The sequence below is a fragment of the Heptranchias perlo genome, chromosome 10 (assembly GCF_035084215.1).
Source record: "Heptranchias perlo isolate sHepPer1 chromosome 10, sHepPer1.hap1, whole genome shotgun sequence".
Taxonomy (NCBI): Eukaryota; Metazoa; Chordata; class Chondrichthyes; order Hexanchiformes; family Hexanchidae; genus Heptranchias; species Heptranchias perlo.
The window spans coordinates 84,383,401-84,399,082 of NC_090334.1; the positions used below are offsets into that span (position 1 = coordinate 84,383,401).

The 15,682-nt window shown below is 49.3% G+C and overlaps 1 protein-coding gene across 2 annotated transcripts in view; it reads right to left on the reverse strand.

Annotated features, from left to right (window-relative positions):
- zgc:163014 (uncharacterized protein LOC100038766 homolog) overlaps positions 1-7,809 on the reverse strand; it is a 31,672-nt gene extending 23,863 nt beyond the window's left edge. For both annotated transcript variants that reach the window (XM_067992121.1, XM_067992120.1), the window contains exons 1-4: positions 7,745-7,809; positions 6,428-6,604; positions 2,822-2,927; positions 1,246-1,371 (exon numbers count right to left, since the gene is read on the reverse strand). In XM_067992121.1, coding sequence (XP_067848222.1) covers positions 1,246-1,371; positions 2,822-2,927; positions 6,428-6,604; positions 7,745-7,797 — 462 coding nt within the window. In that variant the 5' untranslated portion in view covers positions 7,798-7,809. The remainder of the gene's footprint in view (positions 1-1,245; positions 1,372-2,821; positions 2,928-6,427; positions 6,605-7,744) is intronic.
- Positions 7,810-15,682: the final 7,873 nt, after the last annotated feature.

Sequence of the window (15,682 nt, forward strand, 5' to 3'; positions counted from 1 at the left end):
GGATGCTGGGGGTCAATTGGAGCTTTCACGACTGAGATTGATAGATTTTTGTTTGGTATCAAGGATATGGAGCAAAGGTGAGTAAATAGAGTTGAGGTTTTTTTTAAATTAGTTCATGGGATGTGGGCATCGCTGGCAAGGCCGGCATTTATTGCCCATCCCTAATTGCCCGAGAAGGTGGTGGTGAGCCGCCTTCTTGAACCGCTGCAGTCCGTGTGGTGAAGGTTCTCCCACAGTGCTGTTAGGAAGGGGGTTCCACGATTTTGAACCAGCGACGATGAAGGAATGGCGATATATTTCCAAGATGGTGTGTGACTTGGAAGGGAACGTGCAGGTGGTGTTGTTCCCATGTGCCTGCTGCCCTTGTCCTTCTAGGTGGTAGAGGTCATGGGTTTGGAAGGTGCTGCCGAAGAAACCTTGACGAGTTGCTGCAGTGCATCCTGTGGATGGTACACACTGCAGCCACGGTGCGCCAGTGATGAAGGGAGTGAATGTTTAAGGTGATGGATGGGGTGCCAATCAAGCGGGCTGCTTTGTCCTGGATGGTGTCAAGCTTCTTGAGTGTTGTTGGAGCTGCACTCATCCAAGCAAGTGGAGAGTATTCCATCACACTCCTGACTTGTGCCTTGTAGATTGTGGAAAGGCTTTGGGGAATCAGGAGGTGAGTCACTCGCTGCAGAATACCCAGCCTCTGACCTGCTCTTGTGACCACATTATTTATGTGGCTGGTCCAATTAAGTTTCTGGTCAATGGTGACCCCCGGGATGTTGAGGGTGGGGGATTCGGTGATGGTAATGCCATTGAATGTCAAGGGAAGGTGGTTAGACTCTCTCTTGTTGGAGATGATCATTGCCTGCCATTTGCCTGGCGCGAATGTTACTGCAGTGCTGGTCAGCCACGATCTAACTGAATGGTGGAACAGGCTCGATGGGCTGAATGGCCTCCTCCTGTACCTACGTTCCAATCGGATCCTGCTGCCCTGAAAGTAATATTTTGGGTTCACCTTTTACATACCATTTAATATTTTATACACCTCCTCCTTAACCTTCTCTCTCGAAGAAAGTTTGAACTTCTATAATTGGAAATTAAAGGGGAAATTTTGCCCCCAAACTTTGGGTAAAGGGGACCAGGAATCAGGAAGCATGGGACGCACAAGCTGAATGGGGGAGAATCAATTCTGACTGCACATTCCTTTGGGTAAATCCCACACGGATCTCAATCCCTCCATGGGAAATCTTTACTTACAGCTGGAGGGAAACTGGGAAAAAGTGGGGAGATGTCGTCCATCAGATCTGTCAGGGCAGTGTCCAGGGCTAAGTGTGCCTTAGCAGACACCACAGGCGTGCTGCTCGAGAAGCCCATCCTCTTCATCTAACCGGGAAAAAGACAGATACTTATTCACCATTCCATATCATTTCACTGCCTCCTCAATGCTTTCCCTTTGTTAAAGGGATAGAGAACAAGTAAGGAATCCATTTATATTTAAAGCCCCAAGACTACCAGCCTAGGGAATTTTGCTGACTGAGTCACAAACAGCCTGGAGGTTAAACAACACATTGGTTGCATTTAATGGGGAAGGAGGGAAAGCCAACTGGACAAGGGGCTGAGAGACAGAACACAGTTAATCGGAACGCAACACTGTTTGGCCCAGTGGTTCATCACTCGGAGTTCCACGTACAGGACACTGACGATCCGCGACAAAATAGTGAGCGCCACCATTTAAGTTCCAATTTGGGAGGGACATTGTGAAGTGAGAAAGAACTTGCATTTCTATAGCGCCTTTCACGACCTCAGGACATCCCAAAGCGCTTTAAAGCCAATGAAGTACTTTGTGAAGTGTAGTTACTGTTGTAATGTAGGGAAACGCGACAGCTAATTTTCACGCAGCAAGATCCCACAAACAGCAATTAAATAATTGGCCAGATAATCTGCTCTAGTGATGTTGGTTGGGGGATAAATATCGGTCAGTGCACCGGGGAGAACTCCCCTGCTCTTCAAATAGTGCCATGGGATCTTTTATGTCCACCTGAGAGGGAATGTGGGGTTAGGGTTCGGTGCTACTACTGAGCCAAGGCTGATGAGTGGACATCAGGTGGGGACAGGATCAGACTACACTGCGACGCCTCTCACAATAGAATATACTATTCACTGTCTATGGTTCACATGAACCACAGAATTGCACAAGTATTAGCGCCTACAAAAGAGGGGCACAGGAAGGGCAGCGCGGGAAGGGCAGGTGTAGGGGAGGTTTACCAGGATGATACCAGGGATGAGGGACTTCAGTTATGTGGAGAGATTGGAGAAGCTGGGATTGTTCTCCTTAGAGCAGAGAAGGGAGACCTAATAGAGGTATTTTGATAAAGCAAATAGGGAGAAACTCTTTCCTCTGGCATGTGGGTCGGTAACCAGAGGTCATAGATTTAAAATAATTGGCAAAAGAACAAGAGGGGAAATGAGGAGAATTTTTTTCACTCAATGGGTTGTTTAGATCTGGAACACATTATCTGAAAGGGTGGTGGAAGCAGATTCCACAGGAACTTTCAAAAGGCAATTGGACGTGTACTTGAAGAGGACTCATTTACTGGGTTATGGGGAAAAAGCTGGGGTGAAGGAATAAATTAGACAGCTCTTTCAAAGAGCCGGCACAGGCATGACGGGCCAAATGGCCTCCTTCTGTGCTTTAAGATTTTATGATTCTAAGATTCAATGGGGCCAAACCGGAAACATTAACCTATCCTTCCAGATGCAGCCCTTTTTTTTTCATATACAGGTTTTCAACAATTTTATTCATCATTACTGCACAAATCTCACCGGCTCCTACCTGTCCATTGAGGATCAGAGACAGCATCCCCCAGACCCTTCTCTCCGCCTGCTCAGTGCCAGTTGCCGTCAGCTCGCTCCTCCAGTCTCCCTGCCACACCAGGCACCTAGAGAGGGGGAACCAAGACCCCAGTGAATCAGGACAGAAGATAGCAGCCTAGAAACCCACCCAGTGACATCTGCCTTTATCACCTCCAGACTCAACTATTCCAATGTTCTCCTGGCCGGCCTCCCATCTTCCCCCCTCCATAAACTTCAGCTCCTCCAAAACTCTGCTGCCCATATCCTAACTCGCACCAGGTCCCCTGTACTCGCTGACCTACATTGGCCCCCGGTCCGGGAATGCCTCGATTTTAAAATTCTCATCCTCATGTCAAATCCCTCATTGACTTCACCCCTCCCTATAACCTCATCCAACCCTACAACCCTTCGAGAATCTTTGCCCTCCTCCAATTCAGGCCTTGTGCCCTTCCCCGATTTCCATCGCTCCACCATTGGCAGCCGTGCCTTCAGCTGCCTAGACCCTAAGCTCTGAAATTCCCTCCCTAAACCTCTCCACCTCTCTCTCCTCCTTTAAGATGCTCCTTAAAACCTACCTCTTTGACCAAACACCTGTCCTAACATCTCCATATGTGGCTTGGTGTCAAATTTTGTCTGATTACACGCATGAAGCGCCTTGGGACATTTTACCACGTTAAAGGTGCTGTATAAATGCAAGTTGTTGTGTCCGAGTCGGCCAATGTCACAGGGTAGCTACAGATGAGGAGCCCCATTGGCCCATCTTAACTCATCCATTCAGAAGAAAGAAAACCCTGCGCTCCCATCACATCACCGAGCTGGATGGGCCTCAGGTTTTTGCCTCACACCCAGGTCATTCGAACTGTTGATTATTCTTTGTGTGAAGTTCTTCCTTGGGTCTCCCCTAACCTAACCAATGTCCCCCATGTTCCGGTATATTGTCAGAGCTTGAAGTATTGCTCCAGATTTACCTGATTGATATCGCTTGTTACCTTCCATAAGGTCCCCTCCCAGTCACTTCCTTTCAAGCCCCACTTTCGCCAGTATTGCCTCTTTGATCTTTCCTTTCACAAGGGAGCGGCTTCAGTGCTCTACTCCGCCCCGGCTGCATCGCATGAAAGTTCCCTTTGCATCTCGATGACCAGAACGGGACGCGGCGCTCAAGGTGGGCCTGACCAGAACGGGACGGGACGCTCAAGGTGGGCCTGACCAGAACGGGACGGGACGCTCAAGGTGGGCCTGACCAGAACGGGACGGGACGCTCAAGGTGGGCCTGACCAGAACGGGACGGGACGCTCAAGGTGGGCCTGACCAGAACGGGACTGGACGCTCAAGGTGGGCCTGACCAGAACGGGACTGGACGCTCAAGGTGGGCCTGACCAGAACGGGACTGGACGCTCAAGGTGGGCCTGACCAGAACGGGACTGGACGCTCAAGGTGGGCCTGACCAGAACGGGACGCGGCGCTCAAGGTGGGCCTGACCAGAACGGGACGCGGCGCTCAAGGTGGGCCTGACCAGAACGGGACGGGACGCTCAAGGTGGGCCTGACCAGAACGGGACGCGGCGCTCAAGGTGGGCCTGACCAGAACGGGACGCGGCGCTCAAGGTGGGCCTGACCAGAACGGGACGCGGCGCTCAAGGTGGGCCTGACCAGAACGGGACGCGGCGCTCAAGGTGGGCCTGACCAGAACGGGACGCGGCGCTCAAGGTGGGCCTGACCAGAACGGGACGCGGCGCTCAAGGTGGGCCTGACCAGAACGGGACGCGGCGCTCAAGGTGGGCCTGACCAGAACGGGACGCGGCGCTCAAGGTGGGCCTGACCAGAACGGGACGCGGCGCTCAAGGTGGGCCTGACCAGAACGGGACGCGGCGCTCAAGGTGGGCCTGACCAGAACGGGACGCGGCGCTCAAGGTGGGCCTGACCAGAACGGGACGCGGCGCTCAAGGTGGGCCTGACCAGAACGGGACGGGACGCTCAAGGTGGGCCTGACCAGAACGGGACGGGACGCTCAAGGTGGGCCTGACCAGAACGGGACGGGACGCTCAAGGTGGGCCTGACCAGAACGGGACGCGGCGCTCAAGGTGGGCCTGACCAGAACGGGACGCGGCGCTCAAGGTGGGCCTGACCAGAACGGGACGCGGCGCTCAAGGTGGGCCTGACCAGAACGGGACGCGGCGCTCAAGGTGGGCCTGACCAGAACGGGACGGGACGCTCAAGGTGGGCCTGACCAGAACGGGACGGGACGCTCAAGGTGGGCCTGACCAGAACGGGACGCGGCGCTCAAGGTGGGCCTGACCAGAGCACTGTGCAGTTTTACCACGACAGTGCAGCATACTGCAATGGTCTAGAGATATACCTCAGCGTCTGATTGTCTCTGTGGATTGCTGCTTCACGGTGAGTTGACATGTTAATTGCAGAATCCATTACCCCTCCCCCACCAGATCCCTTTCAACGTTGCCTTTAGCCATTTCTACACCAATCCCTCCTCCCCTCACGATGCAATGCCCAATTTCAACACGATTGCAAAACTTGAAAATTTAGCTTTGGGCCTAGCAGAACACTACATCCAAACTCAAGCGAGAATACGGAAGCTGCGTTAACACGAGGGCTTGAAGCAATCTCCCCCTTTCACACTGCTGGTTCTATGTTACACTTTGAACCAGAGACTGCTATTAGCAATCTCGAAAGCAGACAAAACAAAGTACTGATTGGAACTCATCAAGAAGCAGTAATGGAAACACAGCCGGCAATATATCATGAGATTGAGGCCAGCAGCTGCTTTATTAACACGGCACAGACAACAGGCTGAATGGCGTCTTTCTGTGCTGTAAACTCCTATAGCTCTTTCATGGCATCCAACTACCTCAAGGAATTCCAGGGTTTTTGCTTCCACTACCCTACGCTGAAGGCCCTACATGATCAATCAGTGTGACGAACTACCTTACAACAGTCCTAAATCTATCTTTTACCGTTCAAGGGAGTCAAAGGATATGGGGAAAAAGCGGGCAAGTGGAGTTGAGGTAAAAATCAGATCAGCCATGATCTGATTGAATGGCGGAGCAGGCTCGAGGGGCCGAATGGCCTACTCCTGCTCCTCTCTCTTATGGTCTTATGGTCTAACCTTAGACGTAGGGAACATGTTTCCACTTTGGAGGAGTCCAAAACTAGGGATCATAAATATAAGATAGTCACTAAGAAATCCAATAAGGAATTCAGGAGAAACTTCTTTACCCAGAGTGTGTTGAGAATGTGGAACTTGCTACCACATGGAGTGGTTGAGGCAAATAGCATAGATGCATTTAAGGGGAAGCTCGATAAACACATGAGGGAGAAATGAATAGAAGGATATGCTGATAGGGTGAGATGAAGAGGGGTGGGAGGAGGCTCACGTGGAACATAAACACTGGCATGGACCAGTTGGGCCGAATGGCCTATTTCTGTGCTGTAATTTCTGTGTAACACTATGTAATTTCCAGTGGCACAGTCAGTAAGGAACAGTCAAACACAACCCATCGACATTCACACACTCAAGCACGAAAACTCAGTCTATATCTATCGCAACATCTGCCAAACACACTGCACCTCACCTCACTGCTGAGGAAAGCATTCCAATTCTCTGGGGTTTTATTTCAGGGCTCACCGACACCTCGACCGAGAGAAAAGTCTCCTCTGTGTACATGTTCCAGTTCCCGAAACCGAAAATAACCAGTTGTTTTGGTAGAGGCAGCGCCAACTGGCAGTGGAAGAGGGCACCATTGTGCTCGCTGCAAGGCAAGAGGGGCAGAAAGGGAAACAAGTCAAATCTCTGAGCTGGTCTAAAACTGGACCCAACGGAAGGCTGTATAGCCTTCACTCATCATCTCGCTTTATTCAGAAACATGCACGAGGAGCAAACACGTTGGGTAACCCCCCAAGGTAGAAAAGAACAGGAGAAATCCAACATGACTCTTTGAAAATTTGAATTCAGTTTTTAAAATCTGGAAATAACAAGCTGGTATCAGCAAAAGTGACCATGAAGCTGTTGGATTGTCGTAAAAACCCAACTGGTTCACTTAAGTCCTTTTGGGGACGGAACCCTGCCGTCCATACCCAGTCTGGGCCTATATGTGACTCCAGTCCCACATTGTGATCGACTCTTTACTGCCCTCTGAAGCACCACTCAGTTGTGTAAAACCGCTACAAAAAAATAACAAGGAGAAAACCGGACGTAAACCACGGACGTAAAACGGGCTGCAGATGTTCAAGATGTAAACCCGCCAACACCTTCTCAAAGAGCAACGAGGGATGGGCAATAAATGCCATCCTTGTCAGCAATGCCCACATCCCGAGAATGAATTTTTAAAAAGAGAGAAGACGAGGGAGGTCGGAAAATAGCTGTCAGGTGGCACAGAGTTTGGGTTTTCAATGGCGTTGCTATTGGAATGGGAGATAAAGGGTGGATAGGAAGAAGGAGGGGGGGTTATGGAATAGTAGGGCAACCATCGGAGAATCCAGGAATGTCCTCACAGGACTCAGATGCCTTTTGTTGGGATTATAAGGGGTGGGGCAGAGAATGGAAAGTGGACCTTCCACCCCAGACTGAGGTATTAGGTGCTTAAACTGTCCTGATCACCACAGCACCCACACACCAGCTCCATCCAATATAACAGTGCACTCCTCCCCCTGACTGGAGCCAGGTTTAATTTACAATTTAGTTCAAGATGCAACTAATTCTGAGCCTCATTTTTCAAGGAATGGATGAGATTATCTGGATTAAAAATAAGGTGAATTTTCCATCCGCGTGCATGATTTAAAAGTGGTGAGAAAAACCCAATTAAAGATTTGTTTTTTTTGGGAGGGGGGGGGGGGGAAGGGAGAAGGGGGGGGGGGGGAGGCCCATTGACCTCCCACCCGCTGCATTTCACCTGAATAACCTGTCGGGCGGCTCAGCGAGCGAACGGAGCGCGTAAAACTCCATCCGTCCTCCCCCTCCCCGGGCCCAGCCACCGGCCTTCCTTTCCCCACCCCGCTACCCCGGGCCTGCCTTCCCGCCCGCCGCACGCGCCCAAACCGCCGCCCGCCGCATTCAAAACTCCCGCCGCCGCGCTGCACCACGGGAGCTGCTCCCCGCACCTGACGCACGGCTTCGGTGCGTGATTGCGTCATCCCCAGCCCCGCCCCTCTCCACCTGGACCAAGTGGCAGAGGCCTGCTCCCACTGTTGCTAGGCAACAAGCCCCCCCCCTCATCCCCTCTCATCCCCCCAGTGATTCACATTCATCGCTCAGACTCCATCCATTGAGTTACCCGCAATTTTTATTTTAGAATCATAGAAAGGTTACAGCAGGGAAGGTGGCCGTTCGGCCCGTCGAGTCCGCGCCGGCTCTCTGCAAGAGCGATCCAGCTGGCCCCACTCCCCCCCGCCCTTTCCCCGTAGCCCTGCACATTTTTTTTCTTTCAGGTATTTATCCAGTTCCCTTTTGAAGGCCACGATTGAATCTGCCTCCACCATCACCTCGGGCAGTGCATTCCAGATCCTAACCGCTCGCTGTGTAAAAAGGTATTTCCTCATGTCGCCTTTGGTTCTTTTGACAATCACCTTAAATCTATGGCCTCCGGTTCGTGACCCAATGGGAACAGTTTCTCTCTATCTACTCTGTCTAGACCCTTTAAATTCCTCTACCAAACCTCCTTTCAACCGTCTCTGTTCCAAGGAGAACAACCCCAGCTTCTCTAGTCTATCCACGTAACTAAAGTCCCTCATCTCTGGAATCATTCTAGTAAATCTTTTCCACACCCTCTCTAAAGCCTTCACATTTTTCCTAAAGTGCGGTGCCCAGAACTGGACACTCCTGTTGTGGTCGAACCAGTGTTTTATGAAGGTTCATCATGACTTCCTTGTTTTTGTACTCTATGCCTCTATTTATAAAGCCCAGGATCCCATATGCTTTTTTAACTGCTTTCTCAACCTGCTCTGCCAATTTCAATCATTTGTGCATATATACCCCCAGATCTCTCTGTTCCTGCACTCCCTTTTAGAATTGTGCCCTCTAGTTTATATTGCCTCTCCTCATTCTTCCTACCGAAATATATCACTTCACATTTTTCTGCGTTAAACTTCATCTGCCACGTGTCCGCCCATTCCACCAGCCTGTCTATATCCTCTTGAAGTCCATCACTATCCTCCTCACTGTTTTGTGTCATCTGCAAATTTTGAAATTGTGCCCTGTACACCCAAGTCATTAATATATATCAAGCAAAGCAGTGGTCCCAATAACGACCCCTGGGGAACACCACTGTACACCTCCCTCCAGTCCGAAAAACAAAGTAAGTTTCCTTTTTGGTCCCTAATTGGCCCCACCCCTCCCCTTACTACCCGTTTACTATTCATATGCCAATAGAAGACTTTTGGATTCCATTTTATGTTAGTTGCCAGTCTATTCTCATACTCCCTCTTTGCCCCTCATATAACCTTTTACACTTCCCCTCTGAGCTTTCTATATTGAGTCTGGTTCTCACTTGTATTATCAACCTGACATCTATCATACGCCCCCTTTTTCTGCTTCATCTTACTATCTATCTCTTTCGTCATCCTACCTTTCCCCCTCGTGGGAATGTACCTAGACTGTACCTGAACCATCTCCTCTTTAAAGGCCGCCCATTGTTCGATTACAGTTTTGCCTGCCAATCTTTGATTCCAATTTACCTGGGCTAGATCAGTTCTCAACCCACTGAAATTGGCCCTCCTCCAATTTACTCTAAATTGTTCCTTGTCCTTTTCCATAACTAATCTAAACCTTATGATACTATGATTGCTGTTCCCTAAATGTTCCCCCACTGGCACGTGCTCCACTTGACCCACCTCATTCCCCAGAACCAAATCCAGCAATGCCTCCTTCCTCATTGGGCCAGAAACATACTGATCAAGGAAGTTCTCCTGAACACAATTCAGAAATTCTTCCCCCTCTTTGCCCTTTACACTATTACTATCCCAGTCTATATTAGGATAGTTGAAGTCCCCCATTATCACTACTCTATAGTTCTTGCACCTCTCTGTAATTTCCCTGCAAATTTGTTCATCTACATCCTTCCCACTAGTTGGTGGCCTATAGAATACAACCAGTAGTGCAATGGCGCCTCTATTGTTTCTTAACTCTAACCAAATAGATTCTGTCCTTGACCCCTCCAGGACATCCTCTCTCTCCAGCACTGCAGTATTCTCCTTAATCAATACTGCCACCCCCCACCCCACCCTCCTTTCTTTCCTTCCCATTCTTTCCTGAACACCTTGTATCCAGGAATATTTAGTACCAATCCTGCCCTTTTTTGAGTCAGGTCTCCGTTTTTGCCACAACATCATATTCACATGTGGCAGAATGCACCTGCAGCTCACCAACCTTATTCACCAAGCTTTGTGCGTTTACACACATGCACTGTAGATTGTATGAAAGAGATAGAGTGTAAGATGAAGCAGAAAAAAGGGGTGTATGACAGATGTCAGGTTGATAACACAAGTGAGAACCAGGCTGAATATAGAAAGTTCAGAGGGGAAATGAAAAAGGAAACAACAAGTGCAAAGAGAGAGTATGAGAATAGACTGGCAACTAACATAAAAGGGAATCCAAAAGTCTTCTATAGGCATGTAAACAGTAAATGGATAGTAAGAGGAGCGGTGGGGCTGATTAGGGACCAAAAAGGAGATGTACGCGTGGAGGCAGAGGGCATGGCCGAGGTACTAAATGAGTACTTTGCATCTGTCTTTACCAAGGAAGAAGATGCTGCAGTAAAAGAGGAGGTAGTTGAGATTCTAGATGGGCTAAAAATTGATAAAGAGGAGGTACTAGAAAGGCTGGCTGTACTTAAAGTAGATAAGTCACCAGGTCCGGATGGGATGCATCCTAGGTTGCTGAGGGAAGTAAGGGTGGAAATTGCGGAGGTACTGGCCATAATCTTCCAAACATCCTTAGATACGGGGTGGTGCCAGAGGACTGGAGAATTGCAAATGTTACACCCTTGTTCAAAAAAGGGCGTAAGGATAAACCCAGCAACTACAGGCCAATCAGCTTAACCTCGGTGGTGGGGAAACTTTTAGAAACGATAATCTGGGACAAAATTAACAGTCTCTTCGACAAGTGTGGACTAATTAAGGAAAGCCAGCATGGATTTGTTAAAGGCAAATCGTGTTTACCTAACCTGATTTGAGTTTTTTGAAGAGGTAATCTGGTTGATGTGGTGTATATGGACATGCAAAAGGCATTTGATAAAGTGTTGCATAATAGGCTTGTCAGCAAAGTTGAAGCCCGTGGAATAAAAGGGGCAGTAGCAGCATGGATACGAAATTGGATAAGTGACAGGAAAGAGAGAGTAGCGGTGAATGGTTGTTTTTCGGACTGGAGGGAGGTGTACAGTGGTGTTCCCCAGGGGTCGGTACTGGGACCACTGCTTTTCTTGATATATTAATGACTTGGACTTGGGTGTACAGGGCACAATTTCAAAATTTGCAGATGACACAAAACTTGGATGTGTAGTGAATAGTGAGGAGGATAGTGATCAGACTCAAGAGGACCATAGACAGCTGGTGGAATGGGCGGACACATGGCAGATGAAATTTAACACAGAGAAGTGTGAAGTGATACATTTTGCAGGAAGAACAAGGAAAGGCAATATAAACTAAATGGTACAATTCTAAAGGGGGTGCAGGAACAGAGGGACCTGGGGTATAGGTGCACAAATCCTTGAAGGTGGCACGAAAAGTTGAGAAAGCAGTAAAAACACATATGGGATCCTGGGCTTTATAAATAGAGGCATTGAGTACAAAAGTCAAGGAAGTTATGATGAATCTTTATAAAACTCTGGTTTGGCCACAACTGGAGTATTGTGTCCAGTTCTGGGCACCGCTCTTTAGGAAGGATGTGAAGCCTCAGAGAAGGTGCAGAAGAGATTTACTAGAATTATTCCAGGGATGAGGACTTAAATTACTTGGATAGACTGGAGAAGCTGGGGTTCTTTAGAACAGAGAAGGTTGGGAGGAGATTTGATAGAGGTATTCAAAATCATGAGGGGTCTAGAAAAGGAGATAGAGAGAAGCTGTTCCCATTGGCGGAAGGGTTGAGAACCAGATGACACAGATTTAAGGTGATTGGCGAAAGAACCAGAGGGGAGAGGAGGAGAATTTTTTTACGCAGCGAGTTGTTATGATCTGAATGCGCTGCCTGAAAGGGTGGTGGAAGCAGATTCAATAATAACTTTCAAAAGGGAATTAGATAAATACTTGAAAAGGAAACATTTGCAGGGCTAGGGGGAAAGGATGGGGATTGGGACTAGCTGGATGGTTTTGCATAGAGCTGGCACGGACTCGATGGGCCAAATGGCCTCCTTCCGTGCTGTAACCTTTCTACGATTCCAAGTGGGGAGAATGGAGAAGCTAGGATTGGTCTCTTTACAGCAGAGAAGGTTAAGGGGAGATTTAATAGAGGTGTTCAAAATTATGAAAGGGGTTTTGATAGAGTAAATAAGGAGAAACTATTTCCACTGGCAGGAGGGTCGGTAACCAGAGGACACAGATTTAACATAATTGGCGAAAGAACCAGAGAGGAGAGGAGGAGAATTTTTTTACGCAGCGAGTTGTTTGATCTGGAACGCGCTGCCTGAAAGGGCGGTGGAAGCAGATTCAACGGTAACTTTCAAAAGGAATTGGATAAATACTTGAAAAGGAAACATTTGCAGGCTACGGGGAAAGAACAGGGGGAGTGGGACTAATTGGGATAGCTCTTTCAAATAGCCAGCACAGCCACGATGGACCGAATGGCCTCCTTCTGTGCTGTAAGATTCTATGATTGTAAATTGCTACGCCAACATTTCTCGTGCAAGTTACCTTTGTCCGCTTTTTTAAATTGCGATTTCCACAAAATGTCAAGTGTGTTCTAACCATTGAATGGGTGAGTGAAGCACAGTGTGCAAGTTCATTAGGGAGCCGGGTAGCCCTTGCCGATGGGTGCAGACTTCAAGTAACATCTTCTAACTGGCCACAGCGACAAAGGGGGAAGTCACGAAGGTGCCACCTAGTCATTTGCAGCACATCTGGTCATTCAACACCTGAAGCGATCGAGCTTTACCCACAGCTGGAGTGGCAGGTCAAAACCAGGAGGGTGGACTATTGAATCGGTCACTAGGCACTGGCCATCATATGAAGCTTGTTCTTGCCACCTAGTGCACCATCTGAAGATGATATTTAGTTCCTACACTGCTGTTGCCCAATACGTTAGCCGCTAGACGGCACCTCCGACAGAGCAGCACTCCCTCAGTGGGAGCATCAGCCTGGATTGTGGGCTCAAGTCTCTGGAGTGGGGCTCGAACCCACAACCTTTGAACTCAAGAGGCGATGTTACCAGAGAGGCAAGGCTGACAGCTAGGATCAATGTAGCGACTAAAACAAGTCTTAAAAATATTTTATTCAACAAAGAACGTTTACTCACCATACAAATTTGTCGATGTAGAAAAATATGCCATACAGCTCCCCCGGTGGCCTACTGGTCAACTACACCACCCAGTGAGGTCCTGCCCCAGATTTAGCGGCTCGCCTGTGCCGAGCTCTTTCCTCTCAGGCCGGGGCAGTGGCTGCGGAAAAATCAGTCAGGGTTTACGCTCAGCTTGCTATTCAGGCGTGAAGAGTCTACTCCCCCCCCCCCCCCCCGCCCCCCGCCACCACCGCCCCCCCCCCCAACCAAAACGTTGACCCGTCTTTTCACACACCTGCTGACTTGGGTATTTCCTGTTTCCCATCTTTGCTCTCCAGGGCCTCTTGCAGGAAAGTGCAGGTTTGAGAGTGTCGGGTGAAGAAACTGGGCAATGCAATGATGCCTGTCCCAGTCGAATAGCTGAACGCCCCTCCCGCGTCTGGGCTCACATCTGAACAACGGTTTACTTGGTTGAGACGCTGAAGACCAATCAGTCCCTGTGGATCCGTACTGCAGCAACAAAAGATTATGTTCCGACAGCTCAGTGCAACCTGCCTGTAGTCAGCGGCGAATCATACAAATGCAAAAGTACAGAACAACTTCTAGCCCGCGCTGCAACTCCTCTCCGAAGGAAATGGTTGCACTCCCCCTTTTCATTGAATGGTTACAGCACAGAAGGAGGCCATTCAGCCCATCGAGTCCGTGCCGGCGCTTTGTAAGAGCAATCCAGTTAGTCCCACTCCCCCGCTCTTTCCCGTAGCCCTGCAAATTTTTCCCTTCAAGTATTCATCCAATTCCTTTTGAAAGCCACGATTGAATCTGCTTCCACCGCCCCTTTCAGGCAGCGCATTCCAGATCATAACTTCTCATTGCATAAAAATGTTTTTCCTCATGTCACCTTTGGTTCTTTCACCAATTACCTTAAATATGTCCTCCTCGGATTCTTGACCCTTCCGCCAATGGGAACAGGTTTCTCTTTATTTACTTTATCAAACCCATCATGATTTTGAACACCTCTATATAAATCTCCTCTTAGCCTTCTCTGCTCTAAGGAGGACAACCCCAGCTTCTCAGTCCTATCCACGTAACTGAAGTCCCTCATCCCTAGAACCGCTCTAGTAAATCTCTTCTGCTCCCTCTCTAAGGTCTTCACATCCTTCCTAAAGTGCGGTGCCCAGAACTGGACACAATACTCCAGCTGAGACCTGTGGCTTTTAAGAGTGTCACCTCAGTTCAGGGTGACACCTCGACTCCGTGTCGAAACAGGGGTGGGTTCCAGCTCCACTCTGGGGCTTCAGAATGTAAGCCAAGGAGGACTGAGGGAGTGCTGCATTGTTGGAGGTGCTGCCTTTTGGATGTGACATTAACCCAAGGCCCTGCCTGCAGATGTAAAGATCCCATGGTACTATTCAAAGAGTAGGAGGCCGACATGTATTCCTCAGCCAACAAAAATGGACTAACTGGCCATTTATCTATGGGACAAATTGCCTGCCGTGTTTCCCCTCCATCACAACAACTTCAAAAGTACTTAATTGGCTGTAAAGCGCTTTGGGACATCCTGAGAAAAGAAAGAACTTGCATTTATGCAGCGCCTTTCACTCTCACCTGAGTCAGACGGTCGTGGGTTCAAGTCCCACTCCAGAGACATGAGCACATAATCCAGACTGACACTCCCAGTGCAGTACTGAGGGAGTGCTGCACTGTCAGAGGTGCCGTCTTTTGGATGAGATGCTAAACCGAGGCCCCGTCTGCTCTCAGGTGGACATAAAAGATCCTATGGCACTATTCGAAGAACAGGGAGATTCTCCCAGTGTACTGGCCAATATTATCCCTCAACCCAATAAATCACTAAAAAAGATTATCTGCCGATCATCTCACGGCTGTTTGTGGGGCTTTGCTGTGTGCAAACTGGCGACCAACTCTCCTAAATGAAAGTGGTAGCCAGTTAGCTGTAAAGTTGTGTGTGTGTGTGTGTGTGTGTGTCTCTCTCCCCCCCTTTACCTGTCTCTCTCTACCCCCCCCCCTCTGTCTGTCTCTCTCTACCCCCCCTCTGTCTGTCTGTCTCTACCCCCCCCTCCTCTACCCCCTCTGTCTCTAGCCCCACCTCGTCTGTCTCTCTCTCTCTACCCCCTCTGTCTGTCTGTCTCTACCCTCCCCCCTCTGTCTCTCTACCCCCCCTCTGTCTGTCTCTCTCTACCCCCCACCTGTCTGTCTCTCTCCACCCCCACCTGTCTGTCACTCTCCCTACCCCCACCTGTCTGTCTCTCCCTACCCCCTCTGTCTCTCTCTCTCTACCCCCCTCTCCTCTACCCCCTGTGTCTCTAGCCCCCCCCTCGTCGTCTCTCTCTCTCTACCCCCCTCTGTCTGTCTGTCTGTCTCCAGCCCCCCCTCGTCTCTGTCTGTCTGT